Genomic DNA, 19,736 nt, shown 5'->3' with positions numbered 1-19,736 from the left:
CATTTGATTTTAGAAAGGAATTTTTATTCGTCTTTTGAGAGTGGTTAATTTTGATGTTATTAATATTTTATTAGATTGTTTATTATCATACTTCTTGACAGGCAATGCAACTCCTGTGATATCTATATTACCAATAGTGGTAAACATGCTTACCAAGTAGAAAACAACACACCCCTAAAATTCAAATTAAATTGATTTACAACAATATAGCTACAACCAAGCACCACATAGCTCAGGGCTTGGATCCTGGGTCTTAACATCTCACTTCACTCTAACAAAATGAACTGGAAATAGGATAAAAACATTAGATATTTGAAAGTGGGAAGTATATGAAAAATCATTTCTTCTCTTAATCCTAAAAGCAAGGAAGCATTTTTAGGAATATTTAAAAAATATTAGAAAGCTTCATTTAAATCTAAATATCTATCTTAATTATGTATTTTTTTTTATAAATTGGTAATCACAAAATACTAGCCATTAAAGTCATATTTGGATGCCAGAAAAGCATCCAAATACTTTGCTTGTTATTTATGCTCCTGCCTGCATTATAACTGTTGATAAACTGGACATAATTTTTTTTCCATTATGATCTTTAAAATGTGCATTTGGTGAAGATCAGTTATGGCTTCAGATTACAGCTAATAAGTGACCTGACCTCAAATTTGAATAAGAGATTAAAAGTATACAAAAATATTTTGCTTATTGGAAAGAAAGAAATGTTTCTATTAATATAATTCATGCCAGAAGGATTCATAAATCTATATGCTGTAAGGAAGCATTACTTGCTTATGGAACTTGTCTTCAAACCATATTAGTCAAATGCAGTCTGCAGGAATTATTACAATACTTACTGTACAGACTCACTGAGATCATGTTTCATTGACGGTCCCATATATTTTTTCCCTCCAGTTACAAACAGAAGCATACACTAAATATCAACAGCTGGTCAAAAGGCTTTATCTATTACAATCAGTTTCCATAAAAACTGAAGAGTACATTACACTTAAAGGAAGCAAGTACATAATTTGCTCTTTGATGTTTTTCCTCTTTAAAAAAAAACACATTACAAAGTCTTATGCTTAAACAGAGACATAGAAAAATCAGTGTATTCACTGTCCCAAGTTATTTACAGCAAAAATTACAGAGACAGCATACATAATATCAGACCTTCCACAAGCATATATTAAAAGTAATTACATTTGAAAAAATATTTTATTTGTCTTCTACATTTCTACAATACATAATCAGGTTTCTTTCTTCTTGTTTTGTTTGTTTAGTTTTTAAGTAACTTCTTTAGTGTTAATCAGATGAGGCAGAGAGTGCAGCTGTAAAATAAGGGATTTTGTTGCTATTCTGGTTCCTATATTATTTATATCACCCATTCATTACAACTCGAGTAATTAGTTTAACATGGGAATTATCTCACAGCGATTAGCATAAATCTCAAAATACCCAATGCATTTGATTTAGCTGAGTGTTAACATCGGCTTAGAGTCCAGTTGTGCTTTATTTGTTGCCACAAGTACAATCACAGAGCCGCTCCCCGTAGCGTACTAGAGGTCACATTGCAGTCACGCAAGAGGCAAGGACTATCATGGCTGGTTCACTAGCTATGCTACTCAGTGGCTTTTTAAAAATAAGTGCACGAATAAATCCCCATATACTGCACGAGAATGTGTGGTCCACACTCTGTAGGGTTAACTGATTATTAGCGAATCTTACTAACAACAAAACACCTTTTTTGCCTGATTCTGACATTGAAGTGACACATTAAAAAACCCACAAATGTAGTGCATCTGAATCTGAATCCCCAAAGTCAACAGCCTAATGTAGTTACTTTGACTTATTAAGCTGTGTGTCTAATCAAGACAAGTTTAAGTGCTTTTTTTTTTTTTAGCAAGCTGGTTTTATCTGGAACAGTCTTTAAGGTAAAGCCTGTTCTTTCCTGTTCTTGGTGGTTAACCATCCACCCTTGCTTGGTTTTCAATGCAGTTTCATTCTTGTTGCCCAAATAAGGGGCCAACATGTTCATAATATAGAAAACTAGGAGCCATTTTTTTAATTCTCTCCAGACAGAGTCTTAATTTAACATACTTTACTGCTGCCAATGTATAGTCATAAACACAGGCCTCAGCATTTTCTTGAAGCCCAATTTTTTCAACAGCAGTATCTTTGTTCATAAATTAGCAGCTATAGCCAACAAATTCAACAAATATGCAAAACCACTGTGATATCTACATTAGATGAATTTTTTTCTTTATGTTATGGTACAGAAGACCACGTGCAAAGCAAATAATTTCTGCAAGTACAGTTACAAAGAAACACTTATAATTTACTTATTGCTGCTATATCCAATGATGTTTTCTTTCACTCTCCCAATGTGGTGTGATTGAATTGTGAGAATGATGAAAATATGTAAATGTAGTACACCATGTTACTGAACTCACTATGAGCAGCATTATCCTCGCCGCCTGCAGTAACACCCAGGAAATATCTCTCTTCTCCCAGAGCATTTTATTCATTGCTTTATTCTCTCAACACGAAATGCAAAGACCACTTGGAGGACACTGACACAGCCATTGTGTCACATTCAGGCTACCTTTTTAGGAGAGTTACTGATCTGTGAGCTACCACTGTAAAAATTTTAGGTCCCTTCTTTTCACAATGACTTTTGTCTGCAAACTGCATACACGAGTGGCTTTTATAGCTCCAAACCACTTCTGGGATGATAAATTACTGGGATGTTGGGCTCATTGTCATACAGTTTTTCAGGGACAATGCATGCAGGGACAACACAGCTAAGTGAGGACATGAAGGAAAGGGAGGAAGGAGTCTGCTTCCTACCACTTGTGTGGAGCCTCCCTTGCAAGCTGCAGGTACAGATCAACTTTGAGCGCAAAGATGAGTATTTATCACTCAAGGCCTCATTCACTAGGAGCTAGGAGTAAAAGGAAAAGGAAAGAGAGACAAGATCCTCTGGCCAGAAGACTGTCTTTTTTAATGGGAAGGTATCATGCTAACAAGAATTTCAGTCACTTGGCCATGGCTCCCAACAATCTGAAAGATTAAAACATAAATTGAAATGGAACAGTTGATAAAGATTATGATTGTGAAAACCTTGATGCACAGGGATACTGGCCACTCCACCTCTTGAAGTTGTCCATCTGTCTTCTAGGTGTAGGAAGTTCAGAGGATGGAGGGAGCAGAAAATCATACATACTCACTGTGATAATAGGAGCAATGCTCAGAGCTGATGACAACCTCTTGGTTGAAAACAAGAAATTAACTTAATGACTGGCAATCTAATTGACTGCAATTTATCTTTCTGTGTGTGTTCTTGTAATGACAGATATATAGAAAACATGTGGTTTAAAGCTAGGGATAAGCACATTCCAAAATTTTAGGAAGTTCACTAGCACAGTATAAAATCAGATAATGTTTTCTTGAGGTGAGAAGGGGACTGATCGTACTATGAAGAAGCATTGCTACAGAGTCCTGGGCTAGCTATGATTCTGCATCCCTGAGAGAAAATGGTAGCCGTTAGTCACTTGCTCATACCTACTTGTTCTTTATAGTAATTTTTCTGTATCCTAGGTGGTGTTCCTATCACTGCTGACAAACTATCACTTATTCCACATCTTAATCTTTCTTCTTACATGTCTGCAGCAATTTTGAGTATAAGCTCACATTAATGTACATAAACTCAGCACTCTTAAACTGCACTTTCTTTTGTCAGTTGTCTAAATTCAGTAACTTGTACAAAGCTCACTTATATTTTGTTTCCAAAAGGACCTTAACATCATGAGTTGATGGGTCAGTAGGACTCTGCTGACTGTGAAACAATGGGTGAAGTGAGATCAAGCTGAGGAAATGCTGACAGTGAATTCAGTTTATACCAATGTTACTTTAAATCACTGGCTTGAAAGCCTTGTCTGGGTCATGTTTACTTGGGCAGCTCAACCCATGCTCTTCAAAGCCTTTAACATTCTCTTCCTTATTCTGTTATATTTATATAGCTATTTTTAGTAAAGAAATATCCCTGAGTGGCATAGAGTGCAACATTTGCATCAAGCAGTGATTGTCATTTACAAAGCGTGAAACTTAAAAAGAAGAGGAGGGGATCTTCAACACACTGTTCCTAATGGATGTCAAAGACAGGAGTTAGTTTCTAGAGTGGAGGCAGAAAGTGCTGGAACAGGCTGGTAGGTGTAAATACACTACTTTGTTATGGCTAGGGAAAAGCAAACTGTTCTGTCTCAGGTTTCCATTTCATATGTGCTTAGACATAATGAATTTGGACAAAAAATCAACTTCCGTGTTTCAGTTTGATCTTATTGCCAAGTCCTATATTCCTGAGATGTCCAACAGACAATGACTCTGAAACTAAGAACCACCTTCCAGGCTGGACCTTGGCTCTTCTGAAACAGCACACTCAGTGAAGAGTCAGGAGGGAGGAGTCAGGCACCTGAACATCTTTCAAATTACCTTTGAAGCACAGCTTCAGAGAGGTGGAAAAGTCAACAGGAATAGGAGCCATCAGCTGCACATCTCTAACCAAGCTGCCTGACCAATTTATAAGACTGCTGAAGCCTTGGAGAAGTTCCCACAGCTCGGTGGTGGGAGATCAAGAGGCTAGCACAGAGGAGCAGCTTTGCACCCTCTTTGAGTAGAAGTTATTATATCAGAAATCCCTGCAAACTATCCCAAAGGGAAACATACATCCGTACAAGCTGCCACCATGACATTGAACAAAGAAAATCACATAATAAAGTTCATCTTCTCAGGTAGGTCTGGTAGCTGCTCCACCTGCAGCACCGTAACCTGGTATAGGTATTGAAACAGCATTGGAGCCCAAGGGGTAACAGAAGAAATAAACTGAGCTGAAAAGAATAACAGGAAGCATGAAGTCAAAACATTCCACTACAAGCATGAGAACAACATCTGCCTTCTGCTCCACAAAACTCATAGGAGACCTCTTAAGGCTAAGGACGTCTGACCTTGTGATGGATTGAGCACTTTCTGTGTGGTGTTTACATGCCTCAATTTTCAAGTGACTCTAGTTAGAGCCAAGGGAATCTGACAACTTGCAGAAGAAATTCCTAAATGCTGCCTATCACAAGTCAATCAAAAACCATATATTCCTTTCAGAAATAAGTCTGCTCAACTGAAGTGGCTTCTACTACCATGCTTCTTTTCTAGTAATTGCTAAAGCAATCTCTCCGTTAGAAGGAAATATGAATCTTATAATCCTTTAAACAAAGAGCAAGATAAAGTCTTTGTGGTAGTATAATGGACAGCCGACATCTGCTTCCTCAATGCCAAGACTAATTTTGATTAATATGGTTCAATTATCGGACAGCAATGCTAGAAATAGTAGCTTAATATACGCTTTAAATATCCTTTTTTTATAGGTCCCAGGTTAATCAATCATTAAAAAAAGAGTCTCATTTGAAAAGCTTGTCACTAAAAAAATTAACAAACATAACTACAGAAAGATGTGACAAATTCTAATTTTGGATATTTAATTGAAGAGCTTCAGGCACTACTGTGGACTAATGAAAGCCAAGACAAACTAAAATCAAGAACTAATATTTTCTGAAATGATTTTTTGAGGGAATTATGAAGTTATTTACTAAAATTCATGCTATTTTATTATTTAAAGTCTCAGGATAACTTGCATATGTGAAATCCAATATCAAGAATTTGAAATTTTGAGTGTAAATGACTATGTATCAAGACCAATCACAAAAATCCAGCCTGTAGAATGTGATCATTATTTGTTGTTCTACAATCAGTCAATGAAGGGCAAAAGAAGTATTATAGCTACATGGCCAATCCCAAATCAGAGAAAATTAAATAAAATATATTTACAGTTACCACACTACAGTTACTATAAATAAATAATGTTTGAAAATGAATTTTCATTTTCCAAATAAACAATAATGCTATTTGCTTAAATTCTGTAAAAGTAGTAATAAAAACAGAGTAAGATGCTGATAATTAACCTTATTGGAGGGTAAAAACTTGTTTGGCAATATTTGTAATTGTTTGTAGAGGCTAATGCCTATGAATGGCAATGAAGATTTTGTATGCTAGTGTCTTAATATTTTTAGGACAAAAGGCAAGAATCCATTTATATTCCTGAAGTGGATATTGCTATCTCTGTGGTCTCTTACAAGTCATTTAATGTTTTTTTCTTTAATTTCCACATCTTTAAAATGTGGCTACAATCATTACTGATTGAAAAGGTCATGAAGTTGGAGTGATTTAATAATAGTGCCTTAAGGATTAAAAGCCCTGCAGATAATGATTAAATAATGTCTTTTACACTGGTGATCTCCATTTGGTTATCTTGACTAAGAAATAACTCAAAAATCTCAAGGAGCAATTAGCTTATTTGAAAAGAACAAAACGTTTTCAAGATGTAAAATGCAATTGTGGAGGACTATTTATAAACATGACAAACCTCTTTATTAGTTAGCACTATAAACAGTAGTATTTATTCACTTATTCTCTATTTCTGTGGTTTGGTTAAATATGTTAATTTTGATATACTGAAAATAGATTTATAATGTATTTCAAACAAATATATATGTATGTGTTCTTGTGTTGGAAAAGACAAGGAAAACACGATTTACCTGCAGTTAAAACTGAGTACTTCTAGAATTCAGTTTGGCTCATTTTTTTCCCAAATAAATCCACACAAACAGTAGATAGACACAGTTAATTAAGTTTTTTGATATTAAAAACAAGTGGAATTGTGGTCCTTTTCATGGATTTGCCATGCAAAAGGGGCTGCAAACAGATAAATCACCTTATAAAGGAATGTCAGTCAGAGTGGTATAAAAAAGCATCTAGAGCAATGCTTTATTATGTTAATTGAAGACATTTTAATGCAATCACTAGAGAAATGTGCTCAGAATTTGGAGCAAAAAAAAATATTTTAGTAATTGCTATTCTATAGGATTAAATAATTTTGAAGAGAATGTCATATTTGCAACAAAATTCTCAGCACAACTAAATCTGCTGTGCAGATTTTTTCTACATTGTAATGGACCTACAGAGAAATATTTATTAGCTGAGAGTTTGTAACCACTCTTGGACCTGTTCTGACATTGCTAAAACAGAACAAACAAATTGTGATGTTGTCTAGACTCGATTCTACCACGAAACCTGTATGCAAACTTGCAAACTGACTGATGAAACTCAAGGGAAAACTCCACGAAATACTTGGAATAGCCAGTGAATTATTTGGTCATGCAGAAAAGACAAGATTGAGACCAGAGCTCTGCCAGTCATTAAGTTATTGCTACAACAAACCAAGTTTCTGCACCCACTCTAGGGCCCACCTCTGTCCCTGGGGGCTGCCTGTGACACTGTTCTGCTGTAAACCCGGGCAGATGAGTGGGTTCTTTGGCCTCACTGCCAACATGCTTCCCCTTGCCTTGCCTCAGATTGCATTGTTCTATGGTTTGAAATAAAGAAAGGTATCTGCTTGTGATCCTGGCCTCACTTCCTTTCTTCTCTACTGGCTGCTGCTTCTTATTTGTGCTCTACGCCCTCCGCTGGCATCCCAGGAGGAGACTTCTCTGGAAAAGTTCACAATGGGTAAAAGGGGTGGTAAAGAGAGCTGTAGCAGAAACTGAATCCCTCTTCTATAGCTAAAAAGTCTGTGTTTTGTATCACTGGCAGAATTCAGACACATGAATCATGACTGCTAATTAACTTAATTAATCCACAAGATTAAGTCCATGGCAGCCTTCCACTCCCCTCTGTGTTTGCCTTTGGTTTTACAAGCAAATGCACATACAGTCCATTCAGAGGCAAAAAGAAAGCCCCAATGCTTTGCTCCTCTCCTGAAATGAGCCTAAAATAAATCCTTATATGCATATATATAGATACAGTTATATACATACAGATATATACATACATATATGCATGTGTTTAAAACATACATAGATGCATGTGTGTAATGAAAACTCCGTTCCATCTAGATGATGACTCTCAGAAACAGTGATAGTTATATCGTCCTTTGTAACGACCATGGACTTTGCCCACTTTGACTTTCCTCCTCCTTTCCTCCCTTTCTCCCTCTGCCACTACTCTTCAGAGCCATATTTTAGGCTTGCTGTGGTTTTCACTGAGCTTATGACCTACCTTTCTAATGAGTTCAGCAAAAAACAAACCAAGACTTGAAACTACTTTTCAAAGCAATATATATAAAATAAAATGTGTGGAATCAGAAAAATGTACATATGAGATAGTCTACATTTTTACTCCAGACACTTTACTAACATCAGGTCCTATGTTCACTTTTATATATGCTCTATCCCTGCAACAGTGAGAAAATAGAAAAAACCCAACTACTCCTTTCTCCACTAAAATCATCCAGACAAGGCTTTTGAACCATTGTTACATTCCTGATGTTTGATTTACACACAGTACACATGCACTACATTATACATATCTCAGAAGTGATCCTGTCATTACACATTGGCAGCTGATAATTCAACTCTTGACTGGCAAAGCAAATCTTGATTGCCCAAAATAAATCTAATACATTACTTGGAGATTAAGAAATACATTACAGCTGGGCTGAGCATCCTTTAAATGTAAGCATGTGATTTTTAAGCTATAGCATGTGTGCATATAATACCTACATATATATATCTATCTATATATTCATATATATATATATAAGTATATAGCACATATATATATGTGTGTATTCCATATATGCACCATAATTTCCAAGACAGTTACAAATTTCCACATGCATTAAACTATCTAAAAACATAGAACTAGGCAATCTAATAAGTGGAATTTTCTTAAATAATATTTGAACAATAAACAGCAAGAGTAATACTGCAAAGTACTGCTCTATTCTCATGTATATCTACAATAAAATTCTAGGAACAGCTGTCTCCCAAAACATCCCCCAATAAATGTAAATTAAAAAAAGGTAACACACAGTGTCCTAAATCTGTATAATCATTGTCAGTTAAAAAAAAAAAAAAAAAAAGAAAAGAGAAAAATGACATCCCCACTCAGAGTTGCATATTTACATTCTTCAAACTGTAGCGGTGAAAAATAATTCTATTAAGTGCAGGACATTCCTAGTGTTGCAGTAGTGACATTTTTAATAAGTTCTTCATGAAAACATTTCTTTTTGTCTTAATAGTGATGCATTCCATGACTACGTGAAAATTCTATTATCCCCTTCACTTGCAGCCAGTGGTTGAGTCTGGATTGAAAAGCTCCTTGTATAATGGAGGAAACAGTGTGTTCACTATGTCTGGATGAGATTGCTTAAATACTTGTAGTTTCTCTCCGTGCAAGTTGCAAAGTGCAGTAATTGTTGGTATCTTGGCTATTAACTGTGAGACATTAAAAAAAAAAAGGAGAGAGGGAAGAATCAAATTTTGTGTAAATTACAGTTTCCAAAATGAACTGTTAGCATCTTGCTGAATAACTGAATGCAATATTCTAAGCCTCATCAAAAGTACCCATCCAAAAGACAAGACATTTTTCTTACCATAAAAGCCTAAAAACAATTGTCCCAGAAGTTTTAGCCAAGTGCCAAAAATGCATTTAGAAGGAGGGTTATTTTGTTAAGGCAGGCTCATTCTTAATAGGGTATCAATTAAAAAGATTAGTATTTTGAACAAAAAATGGAGTAAGAAGAAATAGGGACAAACATCAAACTAGCCTATCTCCTCCTAAGCATTGCAAGCACACAGTGTACTACTTTTATCTTACATTAATGTGGTAGTACATGCGGAAACGGCTACAAAAAGAAAAGAGTCATGATCAAGAAGTGTTCGGCTTTTTGTTTTAACAACTTACCTTTGTCAGTGTCTCCTCATCAAGATGGTTCTTCTGGATCACATGTTGAAGTGCAAAGTAAATCTTTTCCTGAAGCTTCTGGACCTTCCTTGGCTCTATTAACCAGGCTCGATCTGAGAAAAAGGAAAACAAGAGGTAAAGAATGCACAGATGTGGGGCATGCTCATGGTGCACACAGTGTGCCATGCTGGCAAGCATTCACAGCAATCGTAATTCCCACGAGGAAGGACTGCATGGTAATGAAGACATGGTTTGAGAGGCAAAGTGTCTTGACACATTAAAGGATCACTTGAGTGTTTAACTAACATATACAAAGCATACAGGAACATAATGTTGGCTCTGCATCTCTTTATTTAAAACAGGATGTTAGGTATAAAGATGCGAATAGAAATGAAACATGGCCCAACCACTTTATTATTCTCTGTTGGTACAATCAATGTTCTTCTAACTTTACAGTGGCAAGGTGATAAACATGTATGTTGCCTCAGTGTCTTAATACACAAATAATAAACATCGATCAAAACAGTTCTTTGAAAATAAGAGAATACAATTATTTAAATAAAATATATATCATTATTTACTATGCTAAAATTTTGAGACCAAATATATTCTACATAAAAAAATGGCTTCCTTCAAAAGAATTTCTTTAATAATTCAAAAAAATTATGAGTTGTTGAAATGCCTTGAAGTGCAAATTTCTCATTGTTTAAAGATATTCTCCTTTTAAACAACACAAAATAGAAGATTATTTGGGAGAATAACAGTTACAGATACAGATGTTTAAAACCCATATGACTTCTATTGAACTCAAAGCCCAAGTGCAGGAGGTTGTCCTTAATATCTATATTTTCACAAGTCATAACTTCTGGAAAAAACACAAAGAAGGAGAAGTAGCAGACCACAAGGCAGTCCAAAATTATTAATACAGTGTGTTTGCAGCACCACTGAACTTTCTGTTTTCCCATGCTGCAAATTTGTTTCTTCCTCCCTTAATCCAGACCAATTATTTGGTATAGATTTTAGCTTTCAAATAGGAAATACGAAAATTTATTTTATCACAAGGCATGAATCTTCATGTGCAAATTGAAAAGTACAGGAAAAAGTCCTTTCACTTTTATAGCTCTTTTACACACAATCCCCATCACTAAAATAACCCACAGAAATTATATAAGTCAACTGCTTCAATGAGCACAGATGCCACACAGGCTGGAGCCAAGCAGCATTTCATCACAGAAGGAAAACAATTCTGTCATTTGTCTAACTCTCTGTGGAGAGGGGTGTATGAAAAGTGTTCACTGTCAAGTACTGTGAAAAGAGACAAAACTCAACCTCAGTTACTTAACAGATGATCAGGAAAAGAAAATAATCTTTATGCATAGCTTAGAGAATCATGCTGCAGCCAATGGATCCTGTGCTATCAGTGGCCATAGAAACAGAATTAGCTGAGAGCACGTGCACCGTCTACACAATAAGCACACAGTAATATTCACAGGTTAGGTGCCAAAATTTATGCTATTGAAAAAACATGTCTTTCAACAGCGTTAAATTAATGCCTATTGTGGCAATCCAGAGCTAAAAAGATTTATCATAGAGGCCTATCCTTAAAGTATTTACCTTTCCGTCACAAAAATAAGCTTAAAAATAGACTGAGACAGTTAGAGGATAGGTTTAATCCCTCGCCTGTCATGAAGCATGTTGTATATTGCACAAGAGTTCTTAAATTCATGACAAGAGCTAGGTAAAACTTTTATAATGGATGTTAAGTTTGTCTCCCAAAATGTGGTTTCTACCACCTGAAATGTGATTTCTACCGTCCGCAAATTTGGCTGGAATTTCCCAAGTAACTCTAGCTATATTCACAATAGTTCAGGAAAAAGTCAATAGATGAGTGACTACTCATAAAGGAAGTAGCACTTCAGCTACATACTTTTCCTTTTAAGTGTTGAACTTGTGTATCTTTAAGGAGTGCACAGCCCACTACATTAGATAATAGTGTAGGAAAGAAAATGTAGAAAGCTTGTAACACTTACTTTTTCAAAAACTAAAATGGAATGAAGGAACATGGCAAGTCAGAATTTCAGGAGAGGGATTGGCATATGGGGGCAGCCAGGTTAGCATCTTACCACCTTGCTCTGGTAAGTTTGCAAGTACAGATGCCTCTGCAACTTTTATGGACTCTTATATTGTTTTAATTTCTGAAATCAGAAATCAAGGTAAAGAATCACCTTCAAGCAGCGTGGTTACATATCCCAAAGTGGAAAATCTGGATTTGTGCTCTGAATTAGATGGAAAATGGGTCTGACACTGGGCTTTGCAACCTTAGCAAATCTATTAGTGGATGCTCTTAGGTCCCTTACTCACTATAGAACCACTCTGTTCTCTGTAAACTGCCCAAACACTGAGATCAAGGGCACAAGAATCACCTTTCAGAGTGGTGACTTCTGTAGAAAAGAAACTTGAATATGAATACTTGATGGAAGGTCTGGTGCAAGTACTTCTGTGATATTTCCATGATGAAAGTCTTTATTGTGAAGAAACCAGAGCATCTAGTGTGGAAGGAAATATTTATTTCTCTGTTGCTTACTTTTATCATTTTTGTAAGAAAAGAAATGGCAAATTTCAATGTCAGTTCAATCTGGACTATTTTCCCTTTCTTCCCACTTTCAGTCCAAATTTGCTGTCTTTTTATGGATGAGAGATTGCTTTCACTCATGTACATGCTGCTGTAGCCCACCACTTCTTTCTTACTGTGTGTTTTATGACTAAAGTTACAAATGCTCACAGACTACAGAAATAAGCAGTCTGAATGAATCAAGGACTTTTGCTTCTTTTATTCTCTTTTTTAAAAAGGAATAGGACATACCGCATGTATCCTCTTGCTTGCAAACTAGAGGGCCATATATAGAACTGCAGAAATTAATCAGAATTTTTATGTCCACTTGATGTTTTCCAGAAGCAAGCACATCCCTCTGTCACCCTCACAGCTTTGGTCTTTTCAGACTGAGGGAGGGCTGATAAGCAGGGACCCACAAGGACACTGCAAGTCCACTTTCCCAGAGGAAGTCAGGACCTCTGGGGGATAGTGACAGGCAACTCTCATGCCTGCACATAGTTGGGACACTTTTGAGGTGGAAATGGTCATTGTTTTATCTCTGCAATATGCTGGCCCGACACCATGAAGAGCCACCAGCTCCACTATTTCACCTCTGAGCAGATGATGGTAAGAACTCCTCAAAGTCAAACTAAAAAGGAGAAGAGTCCTTTCAGTAGGTGTCATTAATGATGAGAATGAACGTGTTGACACCATCTGTGCTAGTCTAATTCTGACTAACATAATCTATACCACAGATGCGCAAAAGGGCAAAGTGACCTAGAGGAAGTCTTTAGCAGAAAAAGCTGGAAAAATAATTCATGGTGTTATAGGTGATAAATCCGAGAGGGGAATTTTTCTTCTCCCTGCCCCTCACTGTAAGAAAGACAGAGGTCGAATGGAAAAAAAGGATCAATTAGCCTTACAAAAGAACCTAGCTGGCCAGGCCACATTCCTAACTGATGGCCCATCAGAGGCTGGGGGGAGAGGGGAGGAGTTTTGGGAGGGAGTGGCTGGTTCTGCATGGAGGGGAGGAAGTAGACTGTGGAGTTCTCTCTCAGGGACAGAGACAGGCTCTGTGGCCAGGCACTTTTGGAGAAAAGGCCTGGAAGTCGGTCTTTCTGGCTTTTTGTCCTGGTGAGGCATGACCACCGGCCCCGATCAGCTCGCACGCTGCCTCGTGACTCCAGCCAGGACCTACTGGGCTTTCATCGGAGAGTTGCGCGCCCACGGGAGAAAAGGGAGGAGCCTTGAGACACCGTCATCTGAGATAACTGTGAGTGCTGTGGGGGTGAACTGCTTTCCTTTCCCCCTTCTCCCATTGGGGAAGGGTCCCCATTCTCTTTTTGGTTCCTCCCACAACCCGAGACCCCCCCCAGACCCCTCCCCTCATGGTGACCGCCAGGGTCCGACAGCGCCCCCTGCAGGCCAACACCGAGCACTGCAGGCTCTGCTCCTCCCGTGACCCAACAGCGCCCCCTGCAGGCCGGGATTGGAACTGCGCTAAGGACAGAGAAGTGTTCAGACTTTTTCTTTTGTTTGAAGGGAACTTCTGGGTACGGGACTATTGTCTAGTTGTTTTATGTTCTGTTACTGTTCTTGCCAACATACATATATCTTTTAATAAAGGGTTGTTATTTCTTCTGTTTTTTTTCCACACTTCCTCAATTAAAGCCCCTTTATTTTGAATTTACAATGGCTGAGAGAGAGGAGTTTGGTCTATCTCATAACTCATCCTCTTTAGTAAACATTCCAGTCTCTTCAAACTGAGACACATGGTGAGGTTTTTTGTAAGGCCTTTCAAGAGGTTACCCTTGGAGGAAACTGGGTGTCTACATTCCCTGAGGTATACTTAAAAATCCCACACTAAACCGTGAGCTTCTCTGCTAGATCCACCTTCTGAGTCAACTTAATCACAAAAGTCTTTTCTGTGGTCAGCCAGCCATCACTCACTTAAATGCATGCTTGCCTGTGTAGAATTATAATATGAAGACATAAAAAGAGCATGTTGCACCTCTAATCACATCATCTCACCTGGAATTTAATTCAGACGGGACCTCGTATAGATTTTAACTGCACATGTTCTTATTCCCACATAAAAAGCCCATCATAGTTATGGACCTTATAACCTGCTTGGAGCTGTGAGGTTTGTGTTCCCTGAGAAAGTCGGGAGGAACATGTATCTCCTCGAGTACCATGTTTCTCTGTATGTGGTCTGGAAGAACATCAGCCTGCACTGCTTTTTCACACAATCCTGCTCCATGTCTGTTACCCCACACTTTGGATCTACTTCCAATATGTGTAAATCCTGATGGCCTACAATGAGACAGTGAGGTGTATTTGGGGTAATTCAGGTATTCTTCCACTGCTTAATACATTGCTCAACATTGCTTAATACAGCTTAAACACCTATTTAAGTAGGTAGAAATAAAGGTGGGTAAAGAGGAAAAAAAACAGTGTGGTGTTTGGAATGAAAAATTACCTGGTGATATCAGAACAGCAGATGAAAACAAGGCAATCTCCTCCTCAGTCAGCTGTAAGGAACATAAATTCTTTGCAAAGTCAAATGCTTCATTTACCAGATCATCAGAGCCTGCAGACCAAAGAGGACAAAATCAATGCTAGAAATTAGCTCTTTAACCTGCCATGAGAAAGGATTGTTTTTGTGACAAAAAGGTGTGAGTGAATGTCTGCCTTTCATTAACTATTAAAATTCCACCAAACCTGAAAATGTCACTAAAACATACATTGAAGTAAAAAAAATTATCAAGAATTAGGGGCAAGTACAAAAATTGCAGACATCTTAGAAGATAGCACTATTTTCCCAATGTAGAAAGAATTGCTATTTCTAGATAGATATTAAATCTAAGAGGTATGAAAGACCAGCACTAAATAATTTTCCCATATATAATTTTACTAATTATCAGTAAAAATATTTATGAAAGTTTGTGAAAATATCATAAAGACCAAAATAAATCAACCAATACGCATTCATGAATGCATTAAACTTGTAAAGAATGTTTTGTGTATGATACCCAATAAGAAAAATATATACTAATGTGATATATACATTTGAAGGAAATATCTCAAATCTTTGACTTTGGTCCTGAATAAATTTCTGATAATATCAGTTGGATGGGCAAAACACATCCATTTAGCTATTAACATTTCAGGTAGCACTCAATATCATGTTAAGAAATTAAGTAATTTTTTTCAATAAATGAATATAAATGAACTTAAAAGTTTCAGGCAAAACAATACTTTAGGAAAGTCCTTGTCTATATTTCATAGCAGTTCATCATTTTAGTCACCTCATTGCTGGGGCTAAAGCTGCCTTCTGCAGGACACAATTAGTGGCAGTGATTTGATATATCAAGCACAACTGAACAGTGAAGGTAAACAGCTTGGCTCCTGCCATAAACTCATGTTTTATCAAAACTTCAGATGGCAAAGAAATCCATTTGAAAAAACCCTGATGCTGCTCTTTTTTATTAGAGAAAAATACCTATCACTGCTAAGAGCTAGTGGACTCACCTTTTTTCGTTTTCTGTTCCAGCCTAGACATTTGGAGGCTTGGGGATTCAACATTTACTGGAGATTTTCACTGTGGGTCACTATTTTCATAAAGACAAATCTCTCGCTATGTGGGTCAATGTAACTGGTTGAAAAGAAGAAGAGCAACATACCCAAAGCTTTAAACATTTGCATTCCTCCATACTTTCCTTCAAACAGAACAGTATTGTTGAGTGGGTTGAAGGCACGGCACATTCTCACCAAAACCACTTCCAAGCAGCCTATCAGACAGAAAAAAGAGCAAAGGAACCATATATTACTGCCTAATATCAGAGTGTAGGAAATGTCAAGAAGATATTTAGGAAGATATGAGTCATCAGCAGGGATAGACACTCTTTGAAGACATCTTGATTATATGCCTCTGAACGGCAGAAAAATATTTGTCTTTTGCATGTAGAAAGGGGTCATTTCTGGTCCAGTCTAACCACCTCTTCTTTCAGTTGACTTTTTCCCCCTTTGCAGCAAAAAAAATTCCCCAGCCTGGACTAAGTCCCCAGGCTGAGTTTAGACCTGGGCAAATAATTTCAGTTTGAAATATTTTATCCTTAAAATTAGGCATTTATTGAATCTTCTTTTTAATCATTAAACCTTTTTTTTTTAATACCAAAAAGCATCTTCATTCAGTGTGTATAAAAATCCCACCTTAATTTGACTGGAGAGGGAGATCATCACAAAGCATTTTTAGAGAGAAAATAAAGGTTAAAGCTCTGTCAAGATCATCCCTAAAACAGGTTTTACTTTTATTTTCCTTGTTTTGGTTTGGTTGGATTTTTTTTTATTTCTTTTGTTGTTTTTGTTGTTGTTGTTCTGGTTGTTGATTAGCCAAAGGAAGACTTCTTTTTTATTCTTTATCTTTGCATATTATTTCTTAACTGCAAAATATGCAGTTGGGAAAATGAAAGGAAACATTTTAAACATGCCTTAACTAAATCCAAATGTCATGTAAAATGAACTCTGAATCTGAGGATTCTTTTGAAAACATGCTTTTGAGAGAGAAGTCGTGACTTTCCTGCTCAGTGTTAACAGCGAAACAGAAAATAAAACCTGGCATATCTTTATATGCTAAAGCTTAACAGTGTTTTCTGACAGTACAGTCAAATATGTCTTTTCCCGAAGGTGCAGTTGTGTTGTTAGCTTTGCCAGTCAAAAGAAGGAAGTTTCCTAGGGGTGCACTGGTATCTAGAGAATTTTCAAAATTAGTACAAGATTTAAAAGAATAGTTTTTGTGCTACAACTCCCTTTTTTCCATAAGGCTGTCTGTATGTTCCCAGGGTCTCTGTATCACTTCCCTTTGCACCTGTGCCCACCATCAAGAGTCCAGTCCCACACCGAGCTGCAGTCTTTTGTGTACAGAATACTGAATCACACGGGCTTTCAGCCTTAAGGAAGAGATCTCTCTTGAAATAGGAAGACTTAAGCTTTAATGAGCCGCCTCACACAGTATCCTGCCTTTTACATTTGAAGGGAGTAAGAAACTGATATGACAGGGTAAATGTAATTAATTACCAGTTGTGGTTCTTGTGGTTCACTTGGTCATGTCATTTTGTCCTCCTGAGTGTTACTGCATAGTCATGATAAATCTTGTCATGATTTTTCCAGAGGACAGAAATTACCAAGTTCCTTGACAAGTAAGGAAAGCCTTTTCCCCCTTGCCCTTATGCACACACACATGCAAACCTGGCATGCACAGAGAGCATGGCTGGAGCACACTGCTGTAATCTGTTCTCATTTATTCTGAAACCAACTGGCACCAGCAGGGATTTTCCCTCCTGTGCAAAGGCTGTAGGGTATTTCTGTAGTCTCATTAAAAAGATTAGAGATGACCATAGAGGCAGGCCTGAGTGATTTCATGGGGTGGCAGATGACTGATTGGACCAGCTCAATTTGCAGGGTCCTTCCACCACATGTCAAGTTGGAGACTGCAGTTTTTGCAATGGTTATGTGTATGTATGTACTTAATAACTACAACTGACTGTAGAGGGAAGGAGATTAGAAGGCAGTAACATGACTAGTGTGGAAAAATACAGAAGGGTTAATGAAAGAGAGTTAGGGGTCTGTTAGGGCCCCTTCAAACTTATATTAGGGCTCCTTCAAAATTAAAATGATTTGCAGAACAAGACAGCTGAGCACATTTCTAGGGTGCTGGGTGCCAAACCAGTCCCAAGCCTCTGGTGTTTACCCACCTGACTTAAGGAGGAGAATTTGGTCATTCTGGCAGAGCTCCATGAAGCCTGTTATGCGCTTTGCAAACTCCACCACATACTGGATAGCATGGGTGATCTGAATGGCACACTGCTGCCACAGAGCTTCTCTGGTCTTCCGGGAAACCACATATGAAAAAGCAAAGTGGTGAGCAAGCAAGTACATCAATGCATTAAATTCTTCAGCTAGCCTTGCAGATGAACTCCCCAGACTCCATTCCCATTCCCAGGCAGAGCTAGCAGCGTCTCTGCTTCTCAATGTACCCAGCACTTTTCATTAGAAGGCTGTTTTCACAAGCTGATTGCACCAGTCATCTGAACTCTCGCATTTCCTCTTCAAAGGAGCAGAATGCATTGCCCCATGTTAAAATGTGGTTCTAATGCTGGCTTTTGTGCAGGATAGCAGCATAAAAAATGCAATCATCCATCCCAGAGTACACTTAGGTAAGAAGTGGCAAAATGCTATTAAGTTATTCAACAGAATATTTTTGCTAGTTGAAACTTAAAGTAATTAAAATATCATTGCCATCTGGAAATGGATTATATAAAAATTTGATTCCTTGATAATAATTTTCCTTGTGCACATACACATGTAAATATATATGGATGTTCTTTTGTTCCTGCTAATTCTCCCCAGACCCTCAGATTTCAAAGAACAAGTTGGAGTCTCTCCTGCCTCTTACCTGACCAGCTAATGTGCCAACTGAACTCTGACCAAAGACCCATTGCTAATGAAACTAGTGCAAGTGCCACAGAGATTTCTGTTGACTGGACTACACCTGAAGAGGTATCAGTGAAAAACAGACTGAACTTGACCCGAGAATCGCAGAGGCAGAACAAAAATATAGTGCAATGAGAACAAAAATATAGTGCAATGAGATGATTTTTCCACCCAATCTTGAATAGCTTCAATTTAAGGAGTACTTTCAGTTTGTCATTATCTATTGTATATAAGTGACAGATATTTGTTATTTACATAAAAAACAGACATGTTTTTAAAATTATAAGGAAACAAAGTTATATTGTCTTATTTTCTTAAAATCCTTAAAACAACGGATCCAGTCGTGATCACAATAAAGTCAACTGAATTTCTGCATAAGGTTTAGATCTGTTATAACAAAAATGAAAAACTGAATTCCATGACTGTACATAAGCTTCAACATTAGCAAATATGTCCATATGCTGGAAAGCTGCTGCTTCTTTCTGTGAAGTGTCACTCTGCTTTCAGTAACCAGTTCCTCAGAGATATTTAGTAGCCTATTTTCACTTACATGAAACTCATCAGTGTATTCTTGCCAAATAAATTACACAGTTAACAATTTCAAGCAGCAGAAAAAGCATATTACAGGACTGTACCTTGCTCTGGTAAACCTTAATTTCTTCATATGTGTGGGTTTGCCATGCTAGCTGATGTAATTCTTCCATTGTATATTGACATGTCTCCAAATGAGATTTAATGATATTCTGTGCAATTCGATCTGTGAAGAGGAGAATAAAACACAGTGAACAGTGATTTGCAACAGCAA

General features: G+C 37.3%; 1 protein-coding gene across 1 annotated transcript in view; it reads right to left on the bottom strand.

The window, feature by feature from the left end:
* Positions 1 to 935: 935 nt before the first annotated feature.
* The window catches only part of RORB (RAR related orphan receptor B), a 144,947-nt gene continuing 126,146 nt past the window's right edge, over positions 936 to 19,736 (bottom strand). Inside the window, exons 5-10 of the mRNA XM_051789417.1 lie at positions 19,567 to 19,688; positions 18,193 to 18,325; positions 16,123 to 16,230; positions 14,919 to 15,029; positions 9,847 to 9,959; positions 936 to 9,377 (exon numbers count right to left, since the gene is read on the bottom strand). Of these exons, the coding sequence (XP_051645377.1) occupies positions 9,222 to 9,377; positions 9,847 to 9,959; positions 14,919 to 15,029; positions 16,123 to 16,230; positions 18,193 to 18,325; positions 19,567 to 19,688 (743 nt within the window). The 3' untranslated portion in view covers positions 936 to 9,221. The remainder of the gene's footprint in view (positions 9,378 to 9,846; positions 9,960 to 14,918; positions 15,030 to 16,122; positions 16,231 to 18,192; positions 18,326 to 19,566; positions 19,689 to 19,736) is intronic.

Source organism: Manacus candei, unplaced genomic scaffold (assembly GCF_025592945.1).
Source record: "Manacus candei isolate 608988 ecotype Guabito, Panama unplaced genomic scaffold, ASM2559294v1 h1tg000027l, whole genome shotgun sequence".
NCBI lineage: Eukaryota > Metazoa > Chordata > Aves > Passeriformes > Pipridae > Manacus > Manacus candei.
This window is presented reverse-complemented; position numbering and strand designations above follow the sequence as displayed.